The 17922-nt window shown below is 35.9% G+C and overlaps 1 protein-coding gene across 1 annotated transcript; it reads right to left on the bottom strand.

Moving 5' to 3' along the window:
- Window positions 1-1291: 1291 nt before the first annotated feature.
- On the bottom strand, window positions 1292-3601 carry LOC129218254 (uncharacterized). The gene is made up of 6 exons (XM_054852480.1): window positions 3557-3601; window positions 3441-3473; window positions 2927-2992; window positions 2139-2846; window positions 1723-2028; window positions 1292-1645 (listed from the first exon to the last, which is right to left on the bottom strand). Exons 1-6 carry the CDS (start codon window positions 3599-3601, stop codon window positions 1292-1294), a joined length of 1512 nt encoding a protein of 503 aa, XP_054708455.1.
- Window positions 3602-17922: the final 14321 nt, after the last annotated feature.

Raw genomic sequence — 17922 nt, 5'->3', positions numbered from 1 at the left:
ATCGGTAACATTCAGTAGTGGCGCCATCTATCGGAGGCTAGGTCCATGACAGAAAGCTTTACTAAAAGTGCGAACTAAATTGAATAGATTTGCTGGTGGCGCCATCTAGTGATAATGAATGATAAAACTGCTTAATTGCGATCTGTTATGATCGAGATGCTTTGCATCCGTTTACAGGAGTCAGCATGGCAGTTCTCACATCCATGATAGAAACAACCCTATAAGTAAAAAAATACATATATAAAATCATTTCTTAAAGACATAGCTATTTAAAAAAAAGAAAAATACTTACATGATATTGATACACAGTTTTCGTTGCTTCGCAAAAACCATCCACGGATATTCCGGCTATTTTTTTTTCTCCTTTAGCATTCAACGCGTGCTGTATTTGCTGTCCTGTGGTTTCGGACACGAAATCCAACCATCGTATGCTATCCGCACTAAAGTTGGTGTTATTGACGTATCCATTGACTGGCACCATTGCTATCGTGTTTTGACGAATATGGTTGTTTCGATAAGCTGCCATACAACACGATGCTATAGTTACATAGCTGAAAATGATAACAAGTAAATGTGAGTATATTTTTGAACTCTGAAAGTATTAAAAGAATATTTGAAATGTATTTGAAAAAAAAAAAAAAAACACTCACCAAAATGGATCCACTTGTGCGATTTTTAAAAATTCTTCCCTAAACATGTTACAGCACCTTCGAAGAATATCTACGTCCGACCTTTTAAAGTAAGAAAAAATAATTACAAACATTAAAAATATGCAAATAAAATAAAATAAATAGATGTAAAGAATAACAAGTACCTGCAATATGCTAACATCTCTTCCTGAAAATCAAACTTGTCCATCTCATGTTCTTTATACCATTTCACAAAACTATCTCTAGCTGCCGGCGTCATTGAGTCAGGGCAAAAATACCTTAATTCTGGAAGCGAACCGACATAGGTCTGGTTTTCTCGAGTGTTAAAAGTATGGGGGAAATAGCCCTTTTTTAACTCCTCAAGCCCGAAGCATTCAGGAAACTTTGCTAGAGCCATAGGAAGAAAGTTGAAAGAGTCTATAATGCGGATGTTTAAGTTCGGGTGAGTTATTGCCATTAGCTTGGACCCGTTGGGAATGACATTTGGAGCAGTGCCTTGTTCTAGTAGCCAAGATAGAATGAAATGCCCATCAAACTTAGTAAAAAAGAAATAAATAAATAAAAATATGTCGTACAACGTTAAAACAAAGTGTTAAGAAATATAGAGACGAAAAAAACTACAACCATTATAAAAATCATACTTACCCTTTCATGTTATGCGCTATTCCTGTATATCCTTTGTGCTCAGGACTAAAGAACCACGAACAAAAGTCTGAACAGGCTGTGTAGCCCTTAAACACGTTTTCCCTTCCGTCAGCATACTGTGCTACTGCAAAGTTAACGATATGTTCACCGGATGATTGATCCGTTTCGAAATCGAAGTAGATCAACCGATCCGATGATTTCTTAGGTGGAATCGTGCGGAGATAGCATAAATGATCAGCGGAATTCACGTAGTTTTTACATGAAGGACATTTGACCGTTCCACATTTGTGTGCCTCTCTAGCACACTCCCGCCTCCTGATAATTTTGCAACATTTGGAGCATTGATATATCTAGAAAAAAAAAACTATTTTATAACATCAATAGATCAAAGCAATTAATGTAAAGGTAAATAAAAACTATGACTTACCTTATCGCAAATGGAGTATTGTTGCTGGCCTTTTTTTTCTCTATGAGCACTGTAGCACTCCTCTGATTGGCAAAGCCGTTCACAGTCTGAACAGCGTTTTGGTTGTTGTGGGGTACAGCCTACTCTGAAACAAATACGGCAAGCATTAGGGCATGCATGCATCTCAATGTGATCATAAGGCTTCTCACAAGTTTCGCAATAAAAATTGCTTGCATAGAATCCTTTTAAACTTTTAATCACATCAAAGTGCTGGTTGTGTAGCCAAAGGTTGATTCTTTGTTCCCTGTCGGGTCCTTTATAAGATACCTGAAAGTTTAAAAAAACAACAATAATTATGCAAAAAAGATTTAAAAAAAATTTACATCTTTTCACAAAGTAAAAAGAAGATAACATTTTTTCTATGCAAAAAAACTAACCTTGTTCAGATTATCCGTAGAAATCACGACAATTTGGATATCCAAATGCTTCTCAAATTCCGATACTTCTGCGTAGGTGCATGGTCCAATAGGCACACCAGCAGCAACATGCAACTCCCGTGCCCTATTTTGCAATGTGGATCGTCGACGATTTCTCAGGACATCAATCAATTTCGTATTTTTTTGCAAATGAGCCAATGCAAACACAATGCTCATTGCACAGCATGTGCCTTCTTCAATCATTGGTATGCTTAAAATAGACTGTTTTCGTAAGCGGTCTACCTCATAATTTACGACTTTGCATATTCGGCCGGCTCCTACATCTCTTCGCAATGTCACTATGTCCACAAAAAAGGTAGAGTCCAGCATTATTTGGTCCTTGGACTGTAGCACTTTGAGTACTGCAGCAAGTAAAATCTCCAAAGTCAGTTCGGAGACAGGCATTAGTCTCGTCGATATAGGTCTATCCAGCCCATCTGATTGGATGCAGAAACGGATCAAGTCCGATGGTTTCAATCCTTCCGTTGATCTTTCAATCAACAACCGGAACAGCTCCCGTACGGATTCCCTAGCTGCAGCCAAGGGATTGGTCTGAAGTTCTGTAGGTAGTTTCTCTGTATCTACTCTCGCTCGAAATACGACTTGATTCGCATTGTATTTTTTATTCTGTCTTCCAGAATGCACATTCAATTGCACCGCATTTTCCAACTATAAAGAAAAATAAAAAATAAATATCTATGACATTATAATAAGAAAAAAGAAAACAAAGTAAAGGCATAAGTTCTTACATTGTGATAGCCATTTTCTTCGTCTTCGACGAAAGCAGCGCCTGAATGAGGCTTCTCAGGATTAGTCTGTAAAAAAAAAAGCAATGATTAAAGAAAAAACTATTAAATAAAATGAAAAATCAGAATACATCAATATTTTCTTTAAAAAAATAAATACCTCAAAACCAGAGCCAATTTGATAATAAAGCGGCAGTTCGTGAAATATTTGCGAAGCTTCAGCAAAAGACTGAGTTCCTTCTCCAATAACCTAAAATAAAATACCATAACGTTCATTAACTCCGTTAAACGTTAAAAATAATAATAATAAATTTTAAATAAATGTAACTTCTTACATCGTTGTCATCAACTTCGTAAAACTCTTGAGTCGGTTCTGCTATCAACTGTAAAATAGAAATAAGTTGTAAAATAAACAAACTCTATGAAGAAAACAAGTAAACTCAAAAATAAATTTAAAAGCTAAAAATATATAAAAATGAACATATAAACAGTTAGAAGAAAAAATTTAAATACTTACGTCGTCATCAGAATCCCTTAATTCTTCAGCATACTGTAAAGAGAAAAATAAAAATTAATGAGCTTGCTTGAATATCCTTATAGCTAGAATAAAATGAATGACAAAAATTTACTTACATTGCTAGAATCTTCATCCAGTGGTCTCTTATTTCCAAAAGGCATGTTGAACACAAGAGAAAAAAAAAGCCAACAAACTGTAGCTCAAAAATTCAGAAACTGAGATAACCAGCTGAAGAAAATGGTATTTATGTGGTTTAACCTATTACGTATGTGATGTCGTCATCAGAAAGCTCACCAATCCCATTAACGGGAATGACATGACGTCAATAAGAAACAAACAGCGCCCTCTAGCACAAGTCATATTGCACACGGATTCAAACCATGTTCATTCTTGTTTGGACTCATTGCTTACGTATTCATTGCATGAACAACGTTGCGGAATCCTAGACGAAGGGGAAAATATGATGAGTCATTCGCTCTACATGTTTGTGCAAATCTGGGAGCGACTTAAAATAGAGCAATATCTTTTTGCATTAGTTTTTGGCTCTCATAAATGAATGTTTTTAATAAACACATTAATGCTTTTTTTTTAACACATTTTTTTTTTTTTCAATTGATAAATTGTAATACTAATGTTTTGATTTTTTCCTCTTTTCACAAATATTGTTTGATTTGAAATATATTTTTTGAACTTAGAATTTTTTTTCTCTGAAATATTTTTTTTCAAACTCTTTTTCTACAAATATTGTAAGGCAATGAAAACACAAATTTATTCTAAGCAATGACATTTTATTTAGAAACTAACTATTTACATACATACTTTTTTTTTTACCATAATTTTCTTACAATCTTAAATGCAAATAAAGAACATTTTAATCAAAATATTCGAATGCATCCGCTGGGCACAGCTTTTCTCGAGCTGATCTTAAAGCTTTACTCAAATTTACATGTTTTAAAAATTGTTCTGTTACATACATAGTAGGTTTCAAGTTCAGGAAACGTTGTTCTTCCCATAGCTTTTCTTTAAATGATTGAGCGATGTCTTCGATTTCTATCGTAAATGCTAGAGCGTTAAAATCGTCCACTCTATTCCCCCACAGTTCTTCAGCCAGTACTTCAGGTTGCTTCAGACCTTTCTCTTTCATCATTTCGCATAAGATGGATTCTAGCACATTGCAAAGGTACAGTTCACCTAAATTTCTATCTAACGTTTCAGGTAAATTTGAATTTAGAATATTCTCGTTAGCAATTAAGCTGTAGGCATTGAACAAGTTCATGGCTCTGAAAACATGATCCAAAAGGGCATTTGCAACAGGATTGTATTGATGAATCATATCTGTCCACTGTGATGCAGATAGCGTAATACACCGAGAAGTTTCTTCCCCCGTGTGCGTCTTTGCTAGACGAGTAAACTTGAATTTTGTAAAATCTGAAGTGTCGATAGTCAGTTCATGTTCAAATAATGTATGCAGTTGCCTTTCTGTTTGAGGCACGGATTTTCGTCCAAGGATATCGGACACCCACCAGGGACGTAGAGTTATGCCCTCAGTCGTAGGATAAAACTTCTCTCCATATTTTGAAAATTTTCTAATATGAAGACTTGCATTAGATTTAAACGTTGTTGCGTATATGAAAACATCCTCACCAAGGGGAAACAATCCTTCTGGTACGTTTTTCTCCTTAAAAGGTATTCCAGTTTCTTCACTTTTTGCGTATTTAGCTGTTCTTTGTGGTTCTTCGTACTTTCGTTTTTGGCTGTTGGAGTTCATCGTGAAAAAGTTATCTCTTTACCCAGACGCTGTGCGAAGCAAACTGAAGTCTCGCCTGAGCTGGAGAACTTATATGGTTGATGAAACGATCGCTGATTGGTCAAATTCTTCTGTGACGTAATTGATGACGTATAACTATTGGCAACTCTTTTGTTCACCATAAAACATGTTACAACAAGTTGAAACGACACCCTGACGTCACTATGCGTTAGAGAAAAACATTCAAGTCTTTCATAAATAACGTAAACATCACGAAGTCGCCATAGCATGGTTGGTAAAGCGCGCGCCAATCATCTATGGTTCCTTTATGCATTAAGGTCTCAGGTTCAAATCCCACCAGAAACATTTCTTATTTTTATTTCAGGAAAATAATAATAAATAAATAAAATAAATATTCACAAAAAAAGTCATTAATAATCCGATAGATGGCGCCACCATCGTTCAACCATTTAAATTATTTTCCATAACTTCCAAAATATTTCTACACATAATTTTTTTTTTCTTCGAAAACAACTCTTAAAAAATAGATTCGCAATTAAGCAGTTTTATCATTCATTATCACTAGATGGCGCCACCAGCAAATCTATTCAATTTAGTTCGCACTTTTAGTAAAGCTTTCTGTCATGGACCTAGCCTCCGATAGATGGCGCCACTACTGAATGTTACCGATTTAAAGCTGTATTATCCTACCCTACTAACTGCTTAGTGCGGTCTAGTGGTTAGCACGTCCCCGTTCGGAGTGAAAGGTCCCGGGTTCAAATCCCAGGGAGAGTATTTTAGAATATTACCCTCGTAAATATTTCAGAATAATTTCAATAATTAATTAAATTAATTAAAAAATAAGAATATGCATAAATTAAAAAACATATTAATTAAAGTAAGCCATTCAAGCTCAGACATCAATGAACATGTTCTATGACGTAATACAAGATGGCGGACGAACCAAGATGGCGTCCTTCAAAAGCGTGACGTCATCATAACCTCGTAACAGACTTTAAGAAATCAGTGACGTCATCCAAAAAATACCCCCGTACAAGACTACAAGAAATTAGTGACCTCATCCAAAAAATACCCCCGTACAAGATTACGAGAAATCCAAGATGGCGGACGACCACGCCCCCTTCATGAATGTTGAGTTGTTTTCCTCCTTCTGACCCGCGGTTTACGGCTCTTACTACTCGTACCCTTGGATTGCTCAGTAACTTTAAATGATATCGACATTTACTACAGCATGATACCGAAAACCATGAGTGTAGGTATTTATCGATCATTTACAGGCCCAGCCAAAAATATTCAGAAAGATTACAATCAAGGAAAAATCAAATCGTTTCATAAAATGCAGGCGTTTTATAAAAGTTCAAAATATTTTAATCAAGAGCAACATATTGATACGTAAATATCATTCGACATTTGAATATCCTTTTTGAACATAAGTAATCTAAAAGCAATATTTTTTTCTTTTCCAAATAGGAACAATTTGTTAGCATTCTACCTGATGAAAAGCATCGTAACAGAAATTTAAAAAAAACACACAGAAATGAACTCGTAGACATTGCATTCGTTTTTTGCAACAACACAAACGAGACATAAACGTAAACACTTATTGTCATGAGTCATGAACGACATTCTTCAAACACATAGAGAGATTTCTTTTTCAAGCCGTTTTTTTCCCCTTTGCTCCTCTGTTAGCTACGTCTATGCAGTTATTTTATTGAAATGAAAAAGACATATAGTGTATCTGCTGTAAGAGTTAGTTACGTCATTGCGTTTTCATTCCGGTCACTTATTAATTATCACGTACTGCTAACAATAAACATTTTTGGGGAAAATCTGCGAGACCGCTGATGCTTTAAGCAAGTAACACCATGCATTATTACACATGATAGAAAAAGTCATACATCATTATGTTTAAATCGATTAACTAAACAATAAGTAGTACTCAGTTTACGTTGAAACACAACTCTAAAAACATCAAGCCTGTTGGAAAGCCCTAAATGTTGCACCATGATTAAATGCCTGTACTTACGCAAGGTATTGAAGATTTGTCCAGGAAATATTGATTTTAATCCAGTTTTGTTCATTTCAATGTGAAAACTTAGTACCAATAACAACGTAGTCAGCTTCGTCGTTCGCCATTAAAGTGGCTGAACTGAACTTATACCGGTACGTAAAGCGCATGTGCGAGCGAGGCCCCCTTACGGAAGAAAAGATTCGGCTATTGGCTACTGCGTGGGCGGATGGCCCTTCATTTACTTCTTTCATTCATTGAGGTGCCAAAAGATGACGGAACAATATTTCCTAGCCTCCATGTCACCCTGTGGCTCCGTCTTTGCACCCTAGGTCGGAAAATTGCACCAACTTGCACCTTTGGTTATAACAGTGTACTAGACAAGCTAGAATTAGTTTTTCACATGTTTTATTTCAGCATAAATGCGGCTGTCCTATTCCTTCTAGATTTTTATTTAACTACGAAAATATTATGTTTATTGATTTTTGTACTAAACAAACCATATTAGATTAAAACTATACTTCAATGCCATATTAGTTCGCTATTTCGCATAATGGGTACTCTAGGTGTCCCTATTTTTTGAAGATGGGTCAGAAAGAAGTTGTTTAGCAAAGTTTTAGGGATCTTAAATTTTCTTCTTCAGAAGAAAGCGTCCACATGGGATATAAGTGACGTCAATTACACTGGTGTAAGAAATAAAGAGAATTTTTAGATTCGGTCTATTATCTTCAGAACTACTGGGCCGATTTTAATGAAATTTGGTATGTACATACATTGAAACCATACAAAACAAATAAACACCAAAAATTTAAAATACACACGCATGATCATAAAAAACACTCGTTAGAGTCGAATGGTATGAAACAGTGGTTTCAAAATTGAACAAAAAAATCAGTTAGTAGGTGTATACTGCCGTGTGCAGGTAAAGGGCAGTAACTACAAATTTTTTCATTTTTCATTTTTTTGCATTTTTGTCATCTATTGTGCGTTATCTTTATTGTACAAGCTCGCTTATTTGGTTTCTGCTGAAAAAAAGGCGCGAAAAAGACGTCTAATTAAAACATTTCCCTATTGTTTGCATTGAATCCGAAACGCGTTTCTTCAAATATCTCGAAAACTCATTTCTGCAGATACTGCCGTTTACCTGCACACGGCAGTATAGTCCCCTCTAACAGACATATAGGTCTCGCAGTGTGACTCCATACTTGAAATGAAGCAGTTTATGGGATCCTAGGGAAATTTTTTTCCACTCGTTCATTAACGCTGTTCTCAGGCTATGGAGGGTCCCCGGAGGGGTGTTGCGAATTGTTATTGCCCTCTGAAAGCATTCCAGACATGCTCTACAGGATTGGAGTCTACAGCTCTACTTGGCCAATCCATCGAGTGAATATCCTCCCCTTCCAGAAATTCGTCGACCAGAAGATCTGTATGTGGTCTTGTGTTAACATCCATTTAAACTAACTCGGGGCTAACAGCGCCCCTCAAGAGGGGATCATAGGGCTCCAAGATCACATCCCTATATTTCGCAACTGCCACAGAGTCTCTCTCAAAGACGTGGAGGGGTGTGCGGCCAATATGATGCCTGCCCAGACCGTCAAACCTCCTCCTCCATAATGGTCGACTTCCCGGACATTGGAGGGTAAATAGCGAGTCCCGTTTCAGCTTAAACGACTATTCTTGTCCTACGTTTACATGGATAGAAGTAGGAACCTGCTTCCTAACCTCCAATATCGGCGTAATCGACCATTATGGTGGTGGTGGTTTGACGGTCTGGGCAGGCATCATGTTGGATGGCCGCACACCCCTCCATGTCTTTGAGAGAGAGACTGTGACAATTTCGAGGTGTAGGGATCAAGTCTTGGAGCTCTATGCTCACCTCTTGAGGGGCGCTGTTAGCCCTGAATTATTTTTAATGGATGTCCATATAGAGCTCTTCTGGTCGACGAATTTCTGGAAAGGAGGATAATCACTGGATGGATTAGCCAAGCAGATATTCACACTCTAATCCAATAGAGCATGTCTGGGACGCTCTAGGGAGGGCAATTGCAACTCGCAACGTCCCTCCGGGAACCCTCCATAGCCTGAGAACAGTATTATTGAACGAAATGAAACAATTGTCCCAGGATCCCATAAACGACTTCATTTCAGGAATGGAGTCACACTGCAAGGCCTAGTCTGTTAGAGGGACCATATCCCCTGCTAATCCTTTTTTTTTTTTTTTGTTCAATTTTGCAACCACTGTGTCAGACCATCCTACTCCAACGAGTGTTATTTATGATCATGCTGGTGTATTTTAAATTTCGGGTGGTTATTTGTTTTGTATTGTTTCACTTTATGTACATACCAAATTTCATTAAAATCTGTCCAGTAGTTCTGGAGATAATAGACGAAATCTAAAAATTCTCTCAATTTCTTACACCAGTGTACTTTTATTTGCAATGTGAACTAAAAACATTTGGGTGTGAATTTCACCTTCACTGAATCCTATTATTATATGAATGAAAATGAATAAGGAATTAATGGAACAGTAAACTCACAAAATTTGTTTCATGCAGTTTGCAACTGTTCTGTGCTCTCCTTGGTATGTACGAGACACCTTTAACGTTTAATGCCTTTAAACGTTAAGAGTTTTCTAGTGTTTGACATAAAACCATAGAAGAAATGCATCCCTATGCTTTGAAAACTTAATTAGTAGGAAACCATTTCAAACTTCAAAAGTTTCGAAGTACGAAAAAACACCTTAAAATTAAATGCAGTGTAATTTACATACTTGAAATTTAAAAATTTACTTCTGTAAAAGTATGCTGTTGACTTAAACTCTTCAAATGAAATTAGAATTTATTCACTAACCTTAAGCTAATTATTCGAAGTTTTTAATTCAACTTTTGAGCCCAATTTCTCATTTAGAGTAATCTCAGAGACAATAGCCATTGTAGTTTGAAGCAGCAATTCTTTCTTCCATTCTAATCCTGACTTTTTTTTCACGCTTCATTGGAATTAAACAGAAATCTTTTAAATACCAAGCTGTCTTTGAAAGGTCATTTAAAAGTCTTGTAACTGAAGTTAAAATCGTCCAAAATTAAAAGAGAATTGAACAAATCTGAAATTTCTCGTCGGAAAAAGATTTATTCTAACATAAAAAATCGGCGGACATTAGGAATCAAGTAAGGTAAGTTTAATTCAACTGTTGGATTTGTTTTGCAGTTCAAAATGGATAAAATTAATTGAGCATTTAATTAAAATTACTTTGAAAAAATGTTTGAAAAGTCCCAAAGTAGTATTCTTCCCATTAGAGGAAAAACGTATGGTCTAAAATGGTTGAGTAATATCAACTAAAGGAACCATATGTGAGGTTAAACAAAAATCACAAGTAGAAATAAAATAAGCTATTCTATTTTGTAAATGCAGTCTCATTTTCCGAGTTTCGAAATAACGTTAAAAATTAGCATTTGGTACGAGATAGTAAAAAAACTTTTATTTATAATATCAGTTATTTAAAAAAAATTAAGAACTAAACTCTGGAAAAGATTTTTTGGGTCTGCTTCAGCTTTTTCGTGGAAAAACAGTATGTTATTGTATTTTTCTTTTTGGAGTCCGCAGAAGGAAGATTCTCGTGCCAATATATCTGAGAAAAAACTGTCAAAATGTTTTTTTAACAGCTAAATTGATCTTTCACTGGAGTTAGCTCATCACTGGTCAGACTACAGTCTTCTACAGGGTAGACCAGTATTCATTGGGTATAGGTGTACGTTGGCACAGCAGCAAAATGTTCTAAGGGTTCTAAATGTTCTAATGATAGGGCTATCCGTCTAGCCATGCTTGGCAGTTTTACCTCCCTTCTTCCACAAAAATATCATTAAAAAATCAATGTTTATCAAAGAGTCAGTTGGAATTATAGAATTTTTGGTTAGGTGACTCAATTTCGTCTCGTAAAAGTAATCGTTTTTATTTATTAGTAAATTATAATTTCTATTTTGTGAAATAATATTCAGATAGATAATTGTTCCTGGTTACTGTTGGATGTACACTCCTGTTTGTGAAGCTTACAACATCATGAAGGAAGCATCATAGATGAATGAAATTTAATACACAGTTGAGTGGTAATGGTACAAATAAATGATTACATTTTCAAACCAAACAAACAATAAAAAGAGATAGAAATTAGTATTTTGTGTGGCCACCACGCGCCGTAATAAAAGCTGCTACACGACTCGGCATGTAGTGAAACAAAATTTGAATATCTGCCAGCGGAAGAGTATTCCATATTGTTTGCTTGCGCAAACAAAGTTCGTCAGTCGAAGCAGCAGGACGAGGATCACGAGCAAGACGTCGACCAACGAAATCCCACACATTTTCTATCGGTGACATATCCAAGGAATATTCAGGACAAGGAAGAAGCTGTACCTGCTGTGAATCAAAGTAGGATTTGACAGTCCTTGCGACATGTGGACGGGCATTATCCTGCTGGAATATAGCCCCTGGCAATCCTTGCAGGAAATGAATAGCTTGGGGCTGTAAAACTTCCTTTATGTATATGGTACTGTTCAAATTGCCCAAAATTCGTAGCAATTGTGATCGTCCATGATATGCTATGGCACCCCAGACCATAACTCCGGTTGTTCGTCCACTGTGGCGTTCAGTAATGCACTCCGGAATGTGCCGTTCACCGGCATAGCGCCTGACACGAAGTGACTTTAAAGAGCCTCTCTCAAAGACACGGAGGGGGGTGCGGCCACCCAACATGATGCCTGTTCAGACCGTCAAACCACCACCGTCATAATGGTCGATTTCGCGCATATTGGAAGGTAGGTAGTGGGTTCCTGCTTCTATTCAATGAACGTAAGACAATAATAGTTTAGTAGTCCCTGAACCGGGAGCCACTACCTGCCCTCCAATAACCGCGAAATCGACCATTATGGATGAGGAGGTTTGACGGTCTGCAGGCATCATGTTGGATGACTGCATGCCCCTCAATGTCTTTGAGAGAAGCTCTGGTACAGTTGTGAGGTATAGGGATGTGGTCTTGGAACCCTACGCTCACCTCTTGAGGGGCGCTGTTAGCCCTGAGTTAATTTTAATGGATGTCCATATTCGATCCCATCCTCTTCTGGTCGACGAATTTCCGGAAGGGGAGGATATTCACTGGAGGGTTTAGCTAAGCAGGTCTCTAGACTCCAATCCTATAGAGCATGTCTGGGACACTCACGAGAGAGCAGTAGCGTTTTAAAACCTTAAATTTCGAAAAAAAATTCCGAGGAGAAGATTCGACGTCACCGCGAAGAAAACCTAAAATTGCCTTCAACTTCAAAGAAATATCAGAAAGGGAACCCCAACGAATTTTGGTAGAAATTTTTTAAAAAATTTCCGCAGAAGGACCCTGAAACCTTTCCCTAACCATTTGTAACACCACTAAAAAAAACAATTAAAATTGCGCTTGTAAGACTTCAATCTGCAAACATATTTGAGAATGGTTCCCGATCCCCCACTCCGTCTCTGATGTTACCGAAAAACTGTTTTTTGGACTTGTAACCTTTGGTATCTACATTTCCTTCAAAGCAATATATTGCAAATAAAGAATTTCTCAATCTTCAACTTGATGTAACTTTTATAAATTTACTCTCTATGTAAAAAATTAAAACTTAATATAGAAACTGGAAGGGATATGGGTAAGGGCGGTACAGTCATCTCCCGCTACGACGCGATCCGATATAGCCATTACGCGAAATGGCTATAACGCAATTTTTTCACCAGTTAAGAATTTTAGACCTTACGCGAATTCCTCGCCCACAACACGAAAATGCTTGGAAGGGAATCACGGTGTGTATATATCGGCCTTGTTATTGGCTACTAAAAATTTTCTTTTTGTGAATGGACCTTCATCCCTTTAGCATCACTGAGAGCGGAAGTTCCCATACCGTGCTAGTCTGAGCATCGCTTATACAAATAACTACTCCTCATTTTCCATTTATTTTTTTTCCTTCTAAATGTGTGTTGATGAAATATATTGACACCTAAGAGCACTATTTCATCTAGAGAGTAGAAAGAAAAAGAGAAAGTTTCTGACAATTAAAAAAAAGCAAAAGATTATGTGCTTGAGCAACTATAAAATGCATCGATGGTAGCACGACAATTAGGTATGAGTGAATCTTCCATATATGTAAAATTAGAAGTCAAGAAAAGGAAATCCGTAAAAGTTCACCGAGTAGTATCTAAGCAAAATGCAAAAGTTTTGAAAATTGAAACTGCTCTTGTATTGTGAATTTAAGAAACCGGGAAGAGAGGTGTTGCCATAGACCGAAACGTTATATAAAAAAAAGCTATTGAAGCAACTGTATTTTGAATTTAAAATTATATAAAAGTAACGATTTGGTCAAGCAGCACAAATCATCATCATCTTCACTTTTTAACCGACTTCAAAAAGGAGGCGGTTATCAGTTCATACCGTATGTATGTTTTTTTTTTTGTTTGTCCACTCATAGCGTGTCACCTAGTGATCCGATTTTGATGATTCTTTTTTTAATGGATAGGGGATGGCTCAACTTAGGTCCCATTACTTTGTTTGACCATATTTGTTCTTTAGAAAAAAAGTTATGGGCAAAAAACAACAAATTTCATGCAATTTCCCTATTAAATGATTAAAATGATATTGTAGCGAAGTTCGCACTAATCATCCGTGGAAAACGGTGGCTCAGTGGTAGAATTCTCGCCTCCCACAGGAGCGACCCGGGTTCAAATCCCGACTAGGACAAAGTGAATTTTACTAAATTTTCGTTTCTACTGTTTCCCGTATTTTCTCGAATGTTCTATTAATTTCTGTATCTTTCCAAGTCGGGAAAGTTCCAGCACTTTCTCAAGTTGTATATAAGGAGATGTAACGTTCATTCGTGGTTCTGAATAAAGATCTCGAGTTGAGACTAACGAGTATTCGCTTCATTTGGCTTTCACATTGTCTTCGCTATCTTCATCTACGCGATAATATGAAACTCATTGTTATAAAAGTTTGGTGCCATATAACAGTAATATTAATAGTAATTGTAATGATAATTTTGAATGAAGGCTTCTCTGAAGCAAGCATTAAATTTCCTCAAGGGATACTTCGATAATGAGGAATCTGGCGCTGTCGCCTCATTTTTGGCGTAAATAATTTTATTTTAGTAACCCTGCTGATTTATAGTAACCCTATGTGAATTATCAAAATCTTCCTTTCTTCAGTGCTATTGCTCCATAGTAGGGGTAAACCTAACCTGGAAGCGAGGTGATGCAGTGATTAGGATCTGCTTAGCCTTCACAATGCTACCATTAGGTTTGCCTCAACTACTCTGTAGTATTTTTATCGTTATCGTCTATGCCGATAACAGATGATCGGGGCTAAGTAAGAAAATACAGGATTGCATCATGAGCAACTTAGATGCTGTGGAACGTAAATTAGTTAGGAAAACAGCAATACTTAAATGGTTATAATTAAATTAACTACGCATGATTTCCAGAGATTAACAAAGATAAGTTTTTAGTGCTAACCGCTTAAAGTTTAACGCGTGTCAAGAGTTTTTTTTTAGTATAGAGCATTTTTAAGAAAAAAAATGTGAAGTTTCGTGATGGTAACTTCTTACTATTTCTGAAATACCTACATTTACACTAAAAAGAATGAAATAAAAAAATTTTGAAAAAAAATAGAACCGACTTCAAAATTGCTCTAAAAAGTGAAAAATAATTTTATTCTTTAAACACCATCGATAATGCTTTTAAACATAATTTTTGAAGTTGGCGCAAAAACGATGGATAAAATCATTCACAGCCATAACTCAAATACAACTATAAATTTAACCATTCCCAGTTTCTTCACTATCACATACATTATGCATTGATGACAGCAAATTTGAATAACGATATAAATGTTTCGTTCGTAACTTTGGATGCTTTTCTGAAAAAAAGTATGAACGAAGCATGGTTACCCTGGATTTTACGTTTTGTTTTTGCGCCAACTTCAAAAATTATGTTTAAAAGCATTATCGATGGTGTTTAAAGAATAAAATTATTTTTCACTTTTTAGAGCAATTTTGAAGTCGGTTCTATTTTTTTCAAAATTTTTTTATTTAAGTTACAAATATCATTACTGGAAATATTGTACAGTACAACTATAGTGCATTTATTTTTCTCACGACAATACTGTACACTGTACGTACCGTACTTGTTCCTTTTATGTATTTCTTTCCCATCGATCATGGATTTTGTGCATCGTAGCAGTACTTTATGTTGAATACATTTTTTTTTTTTAATATAACTAAAAATTCATTTTTTTGTGCAAGAAACAGTAATGTATAGTTAAGAAATGGTTTTTAAGTGGTGTTTACAAGTGTCTAAAGTAATTGGATACGTTTAGAAACGTTTTTACATATACCCTTTTCCACAACGCGAAATTTCGACTTACGCGAGGGGCCTTGGAACGCATCCCTCGCGTAACTCGGGACTTGACTGTAGTCCCCTTCTTTGCTCTGCGAAGAAGAAATCAAAGATACGACTCTGGGAAGGGGGAGAGACTAAAAACCACTATCATGAGCGTCTATGCTTGTCTTTCCCTAATGGGAACCCTGGCTACGAACATGGATTCATGTAGCAGTAGGTAGATAGAAGTAGAAGCAGATAGATATAGGAAATGTTTCCATTTTAAAATATAAATTAAGAGTGATAGTTATAAACAAAGATAGATAAATATGGGAAGATATGCATGCAGTAAAAGACCCATAGATTGATAAATATTGAAATAGATAGATACAGAGATAGACAAATATAGAAATAGTTACATACAAAGGTACATACATAGATTAGTAGTTATAGAGATAAAAAAAGGAATTTTTTTAAAGGGGAAATATTTCTATAAACATATTATCTTTCGACGACAGTAATACAAGTGCTCTGAGAATATAACTGAAGGTAAAACAACACTGCTTTTCTGCAGAAAGGAATTAAACAAAAAGTCCTGCGGTGTCAGAATTATCCTCAGTTTGAATTCCCTTAGCCGAGCCTCAAGCAACCAAGAATTAAGTCTAGAGACGTGTGTCTAGAATAACCTTAAGCATACAGTAATTACAGTTCTTGGAGTTTATTCTCACGCTAAAAGAATGTACTTAATTAACGGTGAAACGCTAATTACTTGGTTGAGTTTTAAGAACAAAAGACACATCACAATGTGTCATTAGACATCAGTTTTCCTTCAAAACTGGTAGAATTGCTACTCATTCATCCAAATTAGTTTTCTGTTAGTTATCTTTGAAATCTATTATGCTATATCTTAAACATAACTGAACCCTTGAATGATTATTATAACTAGCTAGTCGATTTCTGACGCAATGTTTGGTAACAAAGAAGTCACTTCTTTTGATGCACAAAAGCAAGGATCGTGAGCTTGAACAGCATAGAATGGTAGAAGAAATGAACAATTTTCTTTGTGCAACAAATGAACAATTGTAAATGATGTAACTGATGAAGAAATATTATGACAAGTTACATACATGTGTTTCGGGATTTGAAGGATTCCCTTTTTCAGTGCCAAAAACTGTGAGCTTTGAGATGTAAAGTCATGTTATGAAAGCTAAAACCGTAGCGCCTGATTCACATTTCCTCTCCGCTGCATATCCTCTTCTCGGAAGCTCATACTTCTCAGCATTAAAAGACAAGTTCCTTGAATCCCTTAAGCAAGTGTCTACAACTTGTTGCAATATTTGTGCATTAATTCAGTTGTTTCCCATGGTTCCGTGGATTGGTATATTCTAAATATAGAAAAACCAGTAAAGATGACAACCTGAGATGACCGCTTTTGTCAGATACAGAATTAGTCCTGTATCACAGATATATATATATATATATATATATATATATATATATATATATATATATATATATATATATATATATATATATATATATATATATATATATATATATATATATATATATATATATATATATATATATATATTAGGGCTCGACCGATGGCATTTTTTGGCCGATGGGCCGATGCCGATTGTTGGCCGATTGTTCAAAGATGGCCGATGGCCGATGCCATAGGCCGATGGCAAAAAAAAAGAAAAAAAGAAAATCTAACAGAAATAAATTGATAAGATTGTCAAGGATTTAAAGGATCATTAATTCTTTTCACTTTGCCTCCTTGCTCCGAATAAGAAATTGTAATCACAAAAAAAAAATCAGATTTCAACCTAAATTTCTATTTTACGATTACCCAATTTAAACTTCACAAGTTTTTTCGGCACATGTGTACATGCATATGTACCTAAGAAAATATAGATGACCAAAATATACATTTTAACCACCTCCTTAGTTAATTATCGCAAATTCTTTTGTGATGTCTTAATGCGCGAAAACTTGCGTCACTCAAAAACGTTATGAAATAGTAAGTTGAAAACTCATACGCACGTAGTATGATCTAAGAGTTCAAGGACAAGTTGTATAAAACCTTGCCCTGAATAGTTCACATTACCGAAGTACACATATCTACAAAATAGTCACCTTGAACGACTATGCACTTATGCCAACGTTCGTATAGCTTTTAGAAGGACTCCTGGAACACATTTGTCGCAACCTTCTGTAAGGCCTCTTGCGCTGCTGCTTTAACTTCATCGTGGGGAAGAAGTCGACTTTCACGTTGAGGATGCACTGTTCGATTGGTCAATACTCTGATATGACAAAAA

This window comes from Uloborus diversus, chromosome 3, assembly GCF_026930045.1.
Source record: "Uloborus diversus isolate 005 chromosome 3, Udiv.v.3.1, whole genome shotgun sequence".
NCBI classification, from domain to species: domain Eukaryota; kingdom Metazoa; phylum Arthropoda; class Arachnida; order Araneae; family Uloboridae; genus Uloborus; species Uloborus diversus.
Note: the sequence above shows the minus strand (reverse complement) of the source record. Positions and strands in the feature narration are given on the sequence as shown.